A 13,383-nucleotide genomic window follows, 5' to 3' on the forward strand; every position below is an offset into this window, starting at 1 on the left:
CTAAAGGGTTAACTGGGAGCACTCCGTGCCTGACTACCTTTCTTTGGGGTTCCCAGGAACCCTTTGCTGAACCAGTTGCACTTGCTACAGGCACGGGCCTTTTTTTTTCTGTTACATTACATAAAATGACTACAGTTCCCATATTCCATTTAGGCAAATAAGACACAACCAATGAAGCAGCTGCAAGGTGGAGCTTCCAGTTTGAGGCTATAAGCCCGAGTGTTGCAGTGTGTTTGATTGCTGAGTGAAGTGCTCTCTGGCTGTGTGATCCTGTCTATGGGCTGCCTGTGCTGAGTAACGGGGGGCGCTGAAGCCTGGACTGTCTGTCTGTGTGTGTCTCTGTCTCCAGTCTGTTCAATGCTGTCGCAGCCTCCTCTCGCCTGCACCTACCCTGACACCATGCACACGCTGCAGAAGGACACTACCTTTACCAAGATCTTTGTGGGCGGCTTGCCCTATCACACTACTGACTCGTCCTTGAGGAAATACTTTGAGGTGTTTGGGGACATTGAGGAGGCGGTGGTGATCACTGACCGGCAGACGGGGAAATCCCGGGGTTACGGCTTTGTAAGTATCTGGGGGGGGGGGGGGGGGGAGGCGGGCATAGAACCAGGGACTTTGTGTTTTACCGGTGTTGCTGAATGTTCCCCCAGTCTCGCTGAATGTTCCCCCAGTCTCCCCCTCCCCCTCTCTTTTTACTGATGTCTGGGGGGGGGGGGGGGGGGGGATGAGGATTGCAAGAGGAGCAGCTGTTTGAATGGGGATGGTGTGCTGGTGGACTCCAGCAGCCAGTGTCAGCAGCAGTGACCCAGCTCCCTTGCTGCAGAGAGCAGAGGCTGGGGGGGGGGGGGGGGGGGGGACAGGGGGACACACGGCGAAGAGACACTTGTCTGATCACAGATGACTAGCAGCCTGGCTGGCAGGGGAGTCTGCCCCCCCCCCCCCCCCCCCCCCCATCTTTCTGCTCAAAACCGCCTCACTTCTCCTTTCTCCCAAAATGCAGAAGTAGCTGGCCGATTCTCAACCGACCCTTTTCAGAGACACTTGGGGCTAATCGTCAAATGAGAAGTTTTAAGAAAGAAACGGCCAACTTAAATCAGTCAGGAAATGGAACTGTGGCGAGTATGAAGTTGGTAATTCTTTCATGTGTCTCTTAAATCCTGAGAGAACAGGACAGAGTTTTTACACAGTGATATCTGCAGAGAGAGAGACACACAGACCCACTCTGGCTGACTGAATTTATAAACTGCATGGAAAGCCACAACCTCCCACTTCCTGGTTTAATTTTGCTCCACCCACCCCCTCCCCCTCACCCTCAACAATTATAATTATCTTTACATTTTGTTCCATGTAACGTGCAGGTTGTTTTCTCCCATGTTCCTGTGGTAAACACCCAGCTGCTTCTAGCATGTGGTGAGAGTGTGTATTTAACTATATTTTGTTCCTGCTTTCTGGTGGTTGGGCTGGAAGGGCAGACATCTGATTGAGTTGGGGCAGGATAAGAAGCAAGTTATCCTCAGTCAGGGTGGGAGTCCTCTACAGGTGGCTTGATTGGTGTGAGGCTGTATCTGTGAGCCCATGTGGGGGTGGGGGTGGGTGGGTGGGGGGGGGGGGGGGGGGCTCTGCTGAGAGGGCATCGGTGTTGAAGTGTTATCCCTGGGGGGAACCAAATGTCCACACAAACACTGGTGGCCTCGACCGACCTATCGCTGGGCAGTGATCTGCTGGTGTGGCACATTTCACTCTCGAGAGACCAGGTGAAGATCAGAGACTGTGTTGGCACCGTACCAGGAGCTGAACTACGATTTGAAATGTATTGGCCAGTCTGGCATTTGACACTCCTTCACATTCTGCTGTCCTTCTCCGTCTAAGAACAAAGGGATCACAATTTCTCTTTCCTTTAATTAGAAATAATGGGATGGCACTGCTGCCCTTCACTGCCAGGGTTCGATTCCGGCCTTGGGTGACTGTCTGTGTGGAGTTTGCACTTTCTCCCCGTGTCTGCGTGGGTTTCCTCTGGGAGCTCCGGTTTCATCCCACAGTCCAAAGGTGTGCAGGTTAGGTGGATTGGCCATCCTAAATTGCCCCAAAGGTTAGGTGGGGCTACGGGGATGGGGTGGAAGGATAAGCCTGTTGGGATGCTCTTTTGGAAGGTCAGTGCAGAGTCGATGGGCCAAATGGCCTCCTGCACTGTAGGGATTCTGAGATTCTAAGGACTAATCTCTGAGTATGTCAGTGCTTCGCAATGACCTGACCCAGGAACTATTGTGTCTCTCAAACATTCAGAGAACAATGTTCTGGGTAATGACTCTGGGTAAGAACAATATGGTGCATCGGAGACTGGGAAGTACCTGGTCTATGCTCAGTGCACTGGGTCCTGCTGAGTAACAGGAGAGGGGTCTAATTGATCTCAGCACCCACAGGTTAGAGAGGAATGAGGGGAAGAAACCAGTAATTCCTGCTCCAAATGGTTATCCAATGGGTTACCCATTGGAAGTGTATGTTTGTGGATGTCCTCTTGAGGGCAGAATCTGTGTTTCACCTCACAGCAGTACACTCTGTTGTGGTAACTGTCTGTGACTGTATGTGATGAATGACTGCTGAAGAAGGGTGGCTGACCCAAATACAAACATTTCCCTGTCTTTCGAACATGTGTGTGTGGGGGGACAATGGAGAAAGTAGATTAAATTCAGTATCCTTGTAATAATGCTCTTTAAAGAATTGTTGGGACTGGGAGGGAGATTTGCTTAAGAGAGGAGAATGTGTCTCATTGTTTGAAGATTTGCTGAGCAGCTTATTCAGATGTGCTGTTTGAATTTAGTAAAACGGAGATCGAACCAGCTAATTGTTGCACCTCTACTGCCACCAATCACTCTGAGCAAAGATATCCGTTAGTAACTTCAGAATAGGATAAATAAGTACAGACGGTGACTGAGAAAATGCCCAGCAATCTCCTTTTTAAGTAATGTCTCCAGGGAACGGACTGGGAGGAGTTGAGCAGTAGCCTGGAGCTGGATTAACATAAAGGGACAGTTAGGAGCGTGGGCTGGGAAGAGTTAGAGTCTCAGACAGTGCACAAGAATTAGAATCACAAGTAGAGATTCTATCGATAACACTGGGTGTTTTTCAGCTAGCTGCATGTATTTATTCAGCTTACGTACACTGGGCAGAATAACAGGCCTATTCTGGTCATCTCATCTGTCTATGTTGTCAGCTTCTGCTGTTTAAATATAAAGTCAAACAAAGAAAGTCACACAAAGGGATGTTGTTTGATTTTATTTTAATGGCTCTCGACCAGCAATAGTCAAATAATCCTGAGTTTCCCATTTGAATTTTTGTTTTGAAGATTAGAATCAAATACTTACTGCAGTTATCTGAGGAAAACTCTCGGTTTATTCAGCATTGAAGGGTAATGGATCCACTAGGCCAGTAAGTGGATTGCAAAGTCCCTCATGCCACCTTGCCACATTTTTCTTGGTTACCAGTTGCTTGCTGGAGATGCTAAATAATCCAGTCACACAGTGGGGTCTACCTTCTTAAAAGGGCACTGTTTTAGAAAGAACCTGCATTCATGTTGTGCCTTTCAAGGCCTCCGAATGTCCCAGACTTCATAGCCAATGATGTACTTTTAAAGGGCATCCACTGTTATGTAGGAAACACAGCAATCAAAGTATGCACAGCAAGCTCCCACAATCAGCAATGTCTTTTGGTTCTCGCCTTCTTCAATGGGTTTCTGAAAGTCACAAAGTCATAAATGCAACTTTGTGACCTTATATTTGCCAGTGCAGAACACCAGAAAAATGAGAGAACTTTCTAAAATGTTTCATTGTCCTGACATCCTGTTTGCAGATTTGTTCTTGTGTTTCCTACATTACAATAGTAACTAAACTTCAAAAATTGGAGATTGCGCAGCCTGTAGTGATGAATGCACAGTCGGCAGCTGGGCTGCTTCCTTTTTGTTACGGTTAACAGGTTGTTGTTGCTGACTACACTTGGGTGTTAGCTGTTCTGCACTTCAGGCTTTTATCTAGTCTGAACAGAAGGGGCTTGTTGTATCACAGTGCACCATGCAGCACTCTGCAGCACGGTTCCTGCCCTGTATGGACTGCGAGTGAAAGTGCAACTGCTGCGTAAAGCAGGGGCAAGCAGAGTTTGTGGCATGGTCATTTAGAGATCCTGTGGGCCTATTTTAATTGGACCTCCAGGGATAGCTCTTATGCTGCCCCCATTGTCCCCTGTCCGAAGTGGCACCACTAAAATAATAAATTACCAGGGGGTCCAATCAAACTGAGATGTTTAAAATAAAGTGGCAAACTCTCTCATTTCAACAGCACCAAAGGAAACTTAAAAGCAAAACTGTGATGGTATTGTTTAATCGGCACCCCAGTCCCTGTAGGTCCCACAGGTTGTGGAAGAAAATAACTACTGGACACTGCATACTCCTTCTCCAAAGCCACTCGGATACAAACAAGGCTGTGAAAGTGAGACAGACAGCCAGAGCAAACACCCTCCTTCCCCACACTTTGCATTGAGTGCAATTCTGTGGGAAAGCTAGAACACAAATGTGTGTTTTCGGGCAACATAGAATATTAGAGTCTGGAAACGGGCCATTCAGCCCTTCAGTCCCTGTTGGTGATGTCCTACATATGAGCTAGCTTATATAAGCCTGCTGATTGCTGGGTCTTCATGTGTTCGATAATATTTCTCTAACTTAGAGATTTAGAGATGTGGATCAGAAATTGGCTAGTTGAAAGAAGACAGAGAGTGGTAGTTGATGGGAAATGTTCAGAATGGAGTTCAGTTACGAGTGGCGTACCACAAGGATCTGTTCTGGGGCCGTTGCTGTTTGTCATTTTTATAAATGACCTAGAGGAGGGCGCAGAAGGATGGGTGAGTAAATTTGCAGACGACACTAAAGTCGGTGGAGTTGTAGACAGTGCGGAAGGATGTTGCAGGTTACAGAGGGACATAGATAAGCTGCAGAGCTGGGCTGAGAGGTGGCAAATGGAGTTTAATGTGGAGAAGTGTGAGGTGATTCACTTTGGAAAGAATAACAGGAATGCGGAATATTTGGCTAATGGTAAAATTCTTGGTAGTGTGGATGAGCAGAGGGATCTCGGTGTCCATGTACATAGATCCCTGAAAGTTGCCACCCAGGTTGATAGGGTTGTGAAGAAGGCCTATGGTGTGTTGGCCTTTATTGGTAGAGGGATTGAGTTCCGGAGCCATGAGGTCATGATGCAGCTGTACCAAACTCTGGTACGGCCGCATTTGGAGTATTGCGTACAGTTCTGGTCGCCTCATTATAGGAAGGACGTGGAAGCTTTGGAACGGGTGCAGAGGAGATTTACCAGGATGTTGCCTGGTATGGAGGGAAAATCTTATGAGGAAAGGCTGATGGACTTGAGGTTGTTTTCGTTAGAGAGAAGAAGGTTAAGAGGTGACTTAATAGAGGCATACAAAATGATCAGAGGGTTAGATAGGGTGGACAGCGAGAGCCTTCTCCCGCGGATGGAGGTGGCTAGCACGAGGGGACATAGCCTTAAATTGAGGGGTAATAGATATAGGACAGAGGTCAGAGGTGGGTTTTTTACGCAAAGAGTGGTGAGGCCGTGGAATGCCCTACCTGCAACAGTAGTGAACTCGCCAACATTGAGGGCATTTAAAAATTTATTGGATAAGCATATGGATGATAAGGGCATAGTGTAGGTTAGATGGCCTTTAGTTTTTTTTTCCATGTCGGTGCAACATCGAGGGCCGAAGGGCCTGTACTGCGCTGTATCGTTCTATGTTCTATGTTCTATCTTAATTCCCTTTCCCAGCAATTTATGGGCTCTTTCGGCAGTGGTTTGAGGCAGAGACACTTTGTGTAAAATATTTTTCAAGTTTGTGCCCCTGTAACAATGTATGCAATTAGCAGAAATAATCTACCATCTCTGATCACCTCTGTTGCCTTTTATCCATCTTTGCTTTTCTCCTTTTTTAATCCATTTCTGTTTTTCATCTTTTTGACCTTAGGCTACATTGAGTGTGTAAAACCGTCTGTGATCAGTGTATACCACAGGACGTAAACTGAAGAGTAGCTATCATGATCTACTTCAATACTATGCTTCCTTTAGCGCTGGTGGACCTTGTGTTAGCATTTCCCATTATTTGTTCCTTCCTCAGGTTAATGGGGCTCTTATGGTGCCAGCCTGTGCCCCGGTGACATTGGGAACACTGTGCCACACTATTGGTCTGACTCGATAGGATCTGTGCAACATCCCCCCTATATGGGCTCCTATTGGCTTTCACAGTGTGTCCAACACCCCAACTGGTTGTCATCAGTAAACCTCAATATTGCTGCTTCAGTTCCCCAAGTTTAGATCATTGATGATAGAAAGTCCTCCGCACTGACCCTTGTGGAACCTCATTCACCGTAAGTTTCTATTCTGACAAACCTCCCTTGCCACGTGGTTTGCACTCTTGTTTCTGAGCCACAAAGTTGTGGGTTCAAGACCCACACCGGAAATTGGAGCACATCATTCAAGCTGACAGTCCAGTGCAGTGTTGCGTGATTGCTGCATTGTCAGAGGTGCTGTCTTTCGGGTGAGGTGTTTGGACCAAAGTCCTGTCTGTGCCCCTCAGGGGGATGTAAAAGATCCTGTGTTAGTATTTTTGAAGAAGGGTTTCTTGGACTTATTCACAATATTTATCCTTCAACTGTTACAATCCTGTTGGGGATTGTTAATGTTTAAAAAAGAAATGCGAACGTGCAGCATTCATTGTTTAAGCATTGTTTGAGTTACATTTGCATCAGAGTTGGTTATCAGTTTCTCACTCAGATGCCCCATTTTCTACAGCTAAAACTTTAATTCCTGAAACTAAAAGTTAATATTCTAAAACATATGAATTATGAACTAGATAATTCCAACACAATCAACATCACTAAAACTGATTACCCACTCATTATAACATAGCTGATTGTGCACCCATTGGCTGCTGAGCTTCTCACAAAAGTGACTATGCCTAAAGAATTTACTTGGTTGCACAGCGCCTGGGAAGGTTTTGAGTTCACGAAAGGTGCAATATAAATCACTTAACCTTTACAGTGCAGTAGGAGGCCATTCAGCCCATTGAATCTGTACTGGCCATCTGAAAGAGCATTCTACCTCGTCCCACCCACCTTATCCCCATAAACTTGCACATTCTCTCTTTTAAGATAACAATCCAATTCCCTTTTGAATGCCTCAATTGAACCTTCCTCCACTACCCTCTCAGGGAGTTTGTTCCAAAATCCAACCAGTTGGTTGGTTGGTTACTTTTTCAAAAATGCAAATTATTTTTTTAATACCTTTTTGCTGTCTGTCCTTCATCACCTCTCCTATCAAGTGGACACATTCATATTCATGCCGTCTGCCATTATCTTTGCCATAAGTCTGTTATATGAAACTTTATCAAATATGTTTTGAAAATTCACATGACTTGAGGGTTTGGCTGGATGGTCGCGCTGTCACGTTTGAGTTGGAAGTTTAGAGGATCCAGTCCCACTCTGGTGCTTGGCTGCACTGAGCAAGATGCCTCCCCACCTCTCTCTCCCTCTCTCTCTCTCTCTTCCCCTCCCCTACCCCCACCAGATTCCACAGCATTATTAGAAGAAGAGCAGGGGAGTTCTCGTGTGTCCTGTCCAATATCAGGATAACAGATTATCCGCTCTTTTGTCTCAATGCTGTCTGCACCATCATGCTGCTGCTATGTTTGCTGAAAATAAAGACAATTGGCTGTTGCTATGCTTGGTGATGTCCTGAGATTCTGAGAGACTCTTGAAAAGATTGGGTCACTGTCTGTGCGGAGCCTGCACGTTCTCCCCGTGTCTGCGTGGGTTTGATCCGGGTGCTCCGGTTTCTTCCCGAAAGTCCCGAAAGACGTGCTATTAGGTAATTTGGAGGTTCTGAACTCTCCCTCTGTGTACCTGAACAAGTGCCAGAATGTGGCGACTGGGGGCTTTTCACAGTAACTTCATTGCAATGTTAATGTAAGCCTACTTGTGACAATAAAGATCATTATTGTTATAAACTGGAGGCTGCTGGTATTAAAGGCTCACTCTGTAAATGCAATGCCTCAGATTTATTCTGTCCCCAAAATGTCCTAACCTCAGTGGTGGGGAGCATTTCATTGGAGACTAAAGCATCCTCCTCTGCACTGCATAAAGAACTGTTGATTTAATTATGCGAGCTTGTATCGAGAGTCTCGGCAGACTTCTGTTGTTGATGTCTCTGCACAAGGCCCAGATTGTTCAGGCTAGTTGATGCACTCCTGATGGGCCTGGGTCAGTTACTTTGATTAAGGCGAGCAACCTGAATCATGGATCGGCGTGGCTCAATTTCCCAATATTCTGATCCACTGAGGGAGTTGTGCGCACTGGTTCAGTTTAATGACTAACAGCATTGTTTGTTTGTTTGTCACAGGTCACCATGGCAGACAGGGTCTCAGCAGATCGAGCATGTAAGGATCCCAATCCCATCATTGATGGCAGAAAAGCTAATGTCAATCTAGCCTACCTGGGGGCAAAACCAAGAACCATACAAACTGGTAAGTAACCAGCCTCTGTATAGAGTAGCTGCCTTTCTGGAGCATTACTCTGCATCCCCCTGTGTCTGATATGTTGTACACCCTGAGACCTCCTTACCATTGTTAATGACACCCTGGGCTAGTCCATGGTCAATTCCAACCCCACGTCCCCCGGAGTCGCAACACAAGTGGATTAACCAATGATTCTGATAAAAATACAAAGAAAACTTTTTGGCCCTTGGCTGCCCAATAATTACAATTGCTGTTTATTTAGAACAAGAACGTAATGAAATATGTAGCAAGTACAATTTGTTTTAGATGATGGCTTTTAGCACATCTTTCTTCCCAGCAAGCTTGCAGATTAAAGTCTCTGTTTACAGCCTATACCGATCTTCTCTGTGGAATCATGCATCCATTCAGGTTCTCTATAGTTTGAAAATAATAATAATAATCTTTATTAGTGTCACAATAGGATTACATTAACACTGCAATGAAGTTACTGTGAGAATCCCCTAGTCGCCACAATCCAGCGCCTGTTGGGGTACACAGAGGGAGAATTTCGAATGTCCAATTCACCTAAGAAGCACGTCATTCGAGACTTGTAATGGGAAACCGGAGCAGCCGGTGGAAACCCACGCAGACACGGGGAGATCGTGCGGACTCCGCATAGACAGTGACCCAAGCCGGAAATCAAACCTGGGACCCTGACGCTGTGAAGCAATTGTGCTAACCACTGTGCTACAGTGCCACCCATCTGCAGTACTTACAGCTTTTTTGGAGTGGCGCCTTGCGTCTCTTCAAACTTTGCTTTCAGTTTGTAGTTTATATTCAGGGCTCTGTAGTTTCAGGAATGCAGCCCTCACAGTAGCTTTCTACAGAGAGATTGCACTTGCAGCAGGCTTTCTGGATAGGGAAATAGTTGGTTCTGTTTCTGTGTTTCTTGAGAGATAGCACAGCAGCATTTCTGGGGAGAGTTTGCAGTTCTTACCCCTGGGCTGCAAGAATCAAAACTAAAACTCCTTGGGACTCGGAAAAGCATTCCACTGGGATTCACACCATTCACTTCAGCTGCACAAGTGCCGGGCAATGACCATCTCCTACAAGAGAGGATCTAACCATCGCCCCCTGACATTCAATGGCATTACCATCAATGAATCCCCCACAATCAACATCCTGGGTGACCGTTGGATCAGAAACTGAACTGCATCTGCCATAGTAATACTGTGGCTACCAGAGCAGATCAAAGACTAGGAATCCTACGGCGAGTAACTCATCTCCTGCCGCCCTAAACGCCTGTCCATCTACAAGGCACAAGTCATGAGTGAAATGGAATACTATCCACTTGCCTGGATGAGTGCAGTTCCAACAACACTCAAGAAGCTCGATGCTATCCAGAACAAAGCAGCCCGCTTGATTGTTACCCCTTCCATAAACATTCAAACCCTCCATCACCGACAAACAGTGAAGCCGTGTGTACCAACTACAAGATGCACTGCAGTAACTCACCAAGGTTCCTTGGAGAGCACCTTCCAAATTCATGACCACTGCCATCTAGAAGGACAAGAGCAGAAGATACCTGGGAACCCCACCACCTGGAGGTTCTCCTCCAAGTCACTCAGTACCCAGACATGGAAATATATTGCCCTTCTATCCTAACTAGGTACTATATCACCGTTCCTTCACTATCGCTGGGTCAAAATACATCCCCAGCAGCACTGTGTACCGACATCTCGGACCACAGCTTTTCAAGAAGGCAGCTCACCCACCACCACCTTCTGAAGAGCAACTGGGGATGGGCACTAAATGCTGGCCTAACCAGTGATGCCCACATCCCGTAAATGAATTTGGGGGAAAAAAATCCAATCACTGCCTGTTAACTAGGCAGAGTACGGCATTATGGGCCAATTCATTCCGGGCAGCCAATCAATCAAACCGAGTCCCAACCCACCTCTCCCACAGGTCCGACAGTCTGGAGCTTCTTGTTCAACCAGCAGGTGCTAGTATTCTCTCCAGTAACTTTTGAATTCTGCTCTTTGACTTAAAGATGCATGTCCATGAATCCTGCTTGACTTAAAGATACATGTCCATTAATCATCCATGGATCAAAAACGATAATGGCAAAATAAAAGAAAGGGGAAATAAGGGAATAAATATGCAGGACCCGTACACCGTTATAACTGACTGAATCACTTTCACTATCCCTACTCCCCATCCAGCAAACCTTCTTGAATAGCTATCAAAGACCTACTATCTTTATGACTGGATTTCTCCTGTTCTCTAGGTTTAACAACGTCTAGACTCCTCCCAGGGGTGCACTTCTTTATTAGAGTAGGCCACAAGTTGAATGAATTCTGGAGGTACCTGGGTCACAAGAATGAACAATTTTGTGTGAAGCATCATGGTATAATGAGCGACCTCAGATTTGCCGTCTGCTTTACACCCCAACCAACGTTGAAATTTCTTCCCCGTGTAGACAGTCTCCCTTCATCTCTAGGGTCTAAATGCAGGTCAGACTGATGGGAATGTGAGCCTCCCTGTCTGCTGATTTTAAGGTTAGGTGTGTGGGGACCCTGAGGCAGTTGCCACAGAGTCCTGTGCCTACAGATCTCTGACCAAAGGCTATCTATAACTCGGCTCCGAGAGGCTGGGGTGTTTAGAGAGGCATTAACATTGGGGGCTCCATCAGCAAAGTGATGGAAGGTGTCATTGGCATTGCAATAAAGTGGTATTTACTCAGCAATAACCTGCTCACTGAAACACAATTTGGTGTTTGACAAGGCCACTCAACTCTTGATCTCAAAACAGCCTTGGTCCAAACATGGACAAAAGAGCTGAACACCATAGGGGACATGAGAGTGGCTGCCCTTGACACCATGGTAACATTTGACCAAGTGTAGCATCAAGGAGCCTTGCAAAATTAACATCAATGAGAATCTGGGTCGGGGGAAAACTCTCCATTGGAGTTACACCTGGCACAAAGAAAGATGGTTGTGGTGTTTGGAGGTCAAGCATCTCAGTCCTGGAACATCACTGCAGGAGTTCCTCAGGGTTGTGTCCTCGGCCCAACCATCTTCAGCTGCTTCATCAATCCTTCCTTCCATCATAAGGTCAGAATCATTAGGGCAGGGAGTGGCGTAGTGGTATTGTCACTGGACTAGTAAACCAGAGGCCCAGAGTAATGCTCTGGGATCCCAGGTTCAAATCCCGCCACTGCAGATGGTGAAATTTGAATTCAGTAAATATCTGGAATTAAAAGTCTAATGATGACCATGAAGCCATTGTCGATTGCCGTAAAAACCCTTCTGGTTCACTAATGTCCTTTAGGGAAGGAAATCTGCCATCCTTACCTGGACTGGCCTACATGTGACTGCAGACCCACAGCAATGTGGTTGACTCTTAATTGCCCGCCTCGGGATGGGCAATAAATGCTGGCCCGCATCCCATGAACGAATAGAAAAAGAAGTGGGGATGTTCACTGATGACTATGTTCAGCACCATTCACAACTGATTCCAAAGCAGTCAGTGTGCCAATGCAGCAAATACTGGAGACCATCAAGCTTGGACTGACAAGTGGCAAGTAATATTCACGCCACACAAGTGCCAGACAATGACCATCTTCAAGAAGAGAGACTCTAACCATCTCCACATGACATTCAATGATGTTAGCATCGCTGATTTGGGCAGCACGGTAGCATGGTGGTTAGCATAAATGCTTCACAGCTCCAGGGTCCCAGGTTCAGTTCCCGGCTGGGTCACTCCGGTTTCCTCCCACAGTCCAAAGATGTGCGGGTTAGGTAGATTGGCCATGCTAAATTGCCCGTAGTGTCCTACAAAGTAAGGTTAAGGGGGGGTGGGGTTGTTGGGTTACGGGTATAGGGTGGATACGTGGGTTTGAGTAGGGTGATCATTGCTCGGCACAACATCGAGGGCCGAAGGGCCTGTTCTGTGCTGTACTGTTCTATGTTCTATGAATTCCCCACTATCAACATCCTGGATGTTACCATTGACCAGAAACTGAGCTGGAGTAGTCATATGTATTATGCAGTGACGAGAAGCGATGGTCAGAAGGAGAGAATTCTATGGTGAATAACTCACTTCCTGACTCCCCAAAGCCGGTGCCACCATCTGTAAGGAACAAGTCAGGTATGTGATGGAATACTCTCCACTTGCCTGGATGAGTTCAGCTCTACCTCCAGGACAAAGCAGCCCACTTGACTCACTCCACATTAATCAAACATTCACTTTCTCCAGCAGCAAAGCACAGTAGCAGCTGTGTGTACCATCTTCCAAGATGCACTGCAGCAACTCACCAAGGCTCCTTCAGCAGCACCTTCCAGACCCTGGGGCGGGATTCTCTGCCCCGCCACCCCACTTTTCTGCCCCGACCCGCTGGCGGGATTCTCCGTTACGTTGGCCAGTCTATGGGGTTTCCCATTGTGGGGCAGCCCCACGCGTCGGGAAACCCCCGGGAGCCGGCAAAACGGAGAATCCCGCCGGCGGAGAATCCAGCCCCTGATCTCTCCCATCTAGAAGGACAAGGGCAGCAGGTGCATGGGAACACCACCACCTACAGGTTCCCCATCAAACCAAACTCTATCCTAACTAGGAACAAAATCCTTCACTGTAGCTGGGTTAAAAACCTGGACTCCCTCCCTAACTGCGCTGTGGGTGTCCCTCCAGTTCTGAACCTGCAGCAGTTCAAGGAGGCGACTTGTCACCTTCCCCAGGGCAATTAGGGATGGGCAATAAATGCTGGCCTCGCCAGTGACACCCACATCTCATAAAATAATTAAAAGAAAAGTAGATTAAGGGTAGATAAGAAATAGTTTTATC

The 13,383-nt window shown here is 46.8% G+C and overlaps 1 protein-coding gene across 1 annotated transcript in view; it reads left to right on the top strand.

Annotated features, from left to right (window-relative positions):
- Positions 1 to 209: 209 nt before the first annotated feature.
- LOC119969373 (RNA-binding protein 38-like) overlaps positions 210 to 13,383 on the top strand; it is an 81,133-nt gene continuing 67,959 nt past the window's right edge. The window contains exons 1-2 of the mRNA XM_038802931.1: positions 210 to 567; positions 8,448 to 8,571. Of these exons, the coding sequence (XP_038658859.1) occupies positions 358 to 567; positions 8,448 to 8,571 (334 nt within the window). The 5' untranslated portion in view covers positions 210 to 357. The remainder of the gene's footprint in view (positions 568 to 8,447; positions 8,572 to 13,383) is intronic.

The sequence above is a fragment of the Scyliorhinus canicula genome, chromosome 7 (genome assembly GCF_902713615.1).
Source record: "Scyliorhinus canicula chromosome 7, sScyCan1.1, whole genome shotgun sequence".
Classification (NCBI taxonomy): Eukaryota; Metazoa; Chordata; class Chondrichthyes; order Carcharhiniformes; family Scyliorhinidae; genus Scyliorhinus; species Scyliorhinus canicula.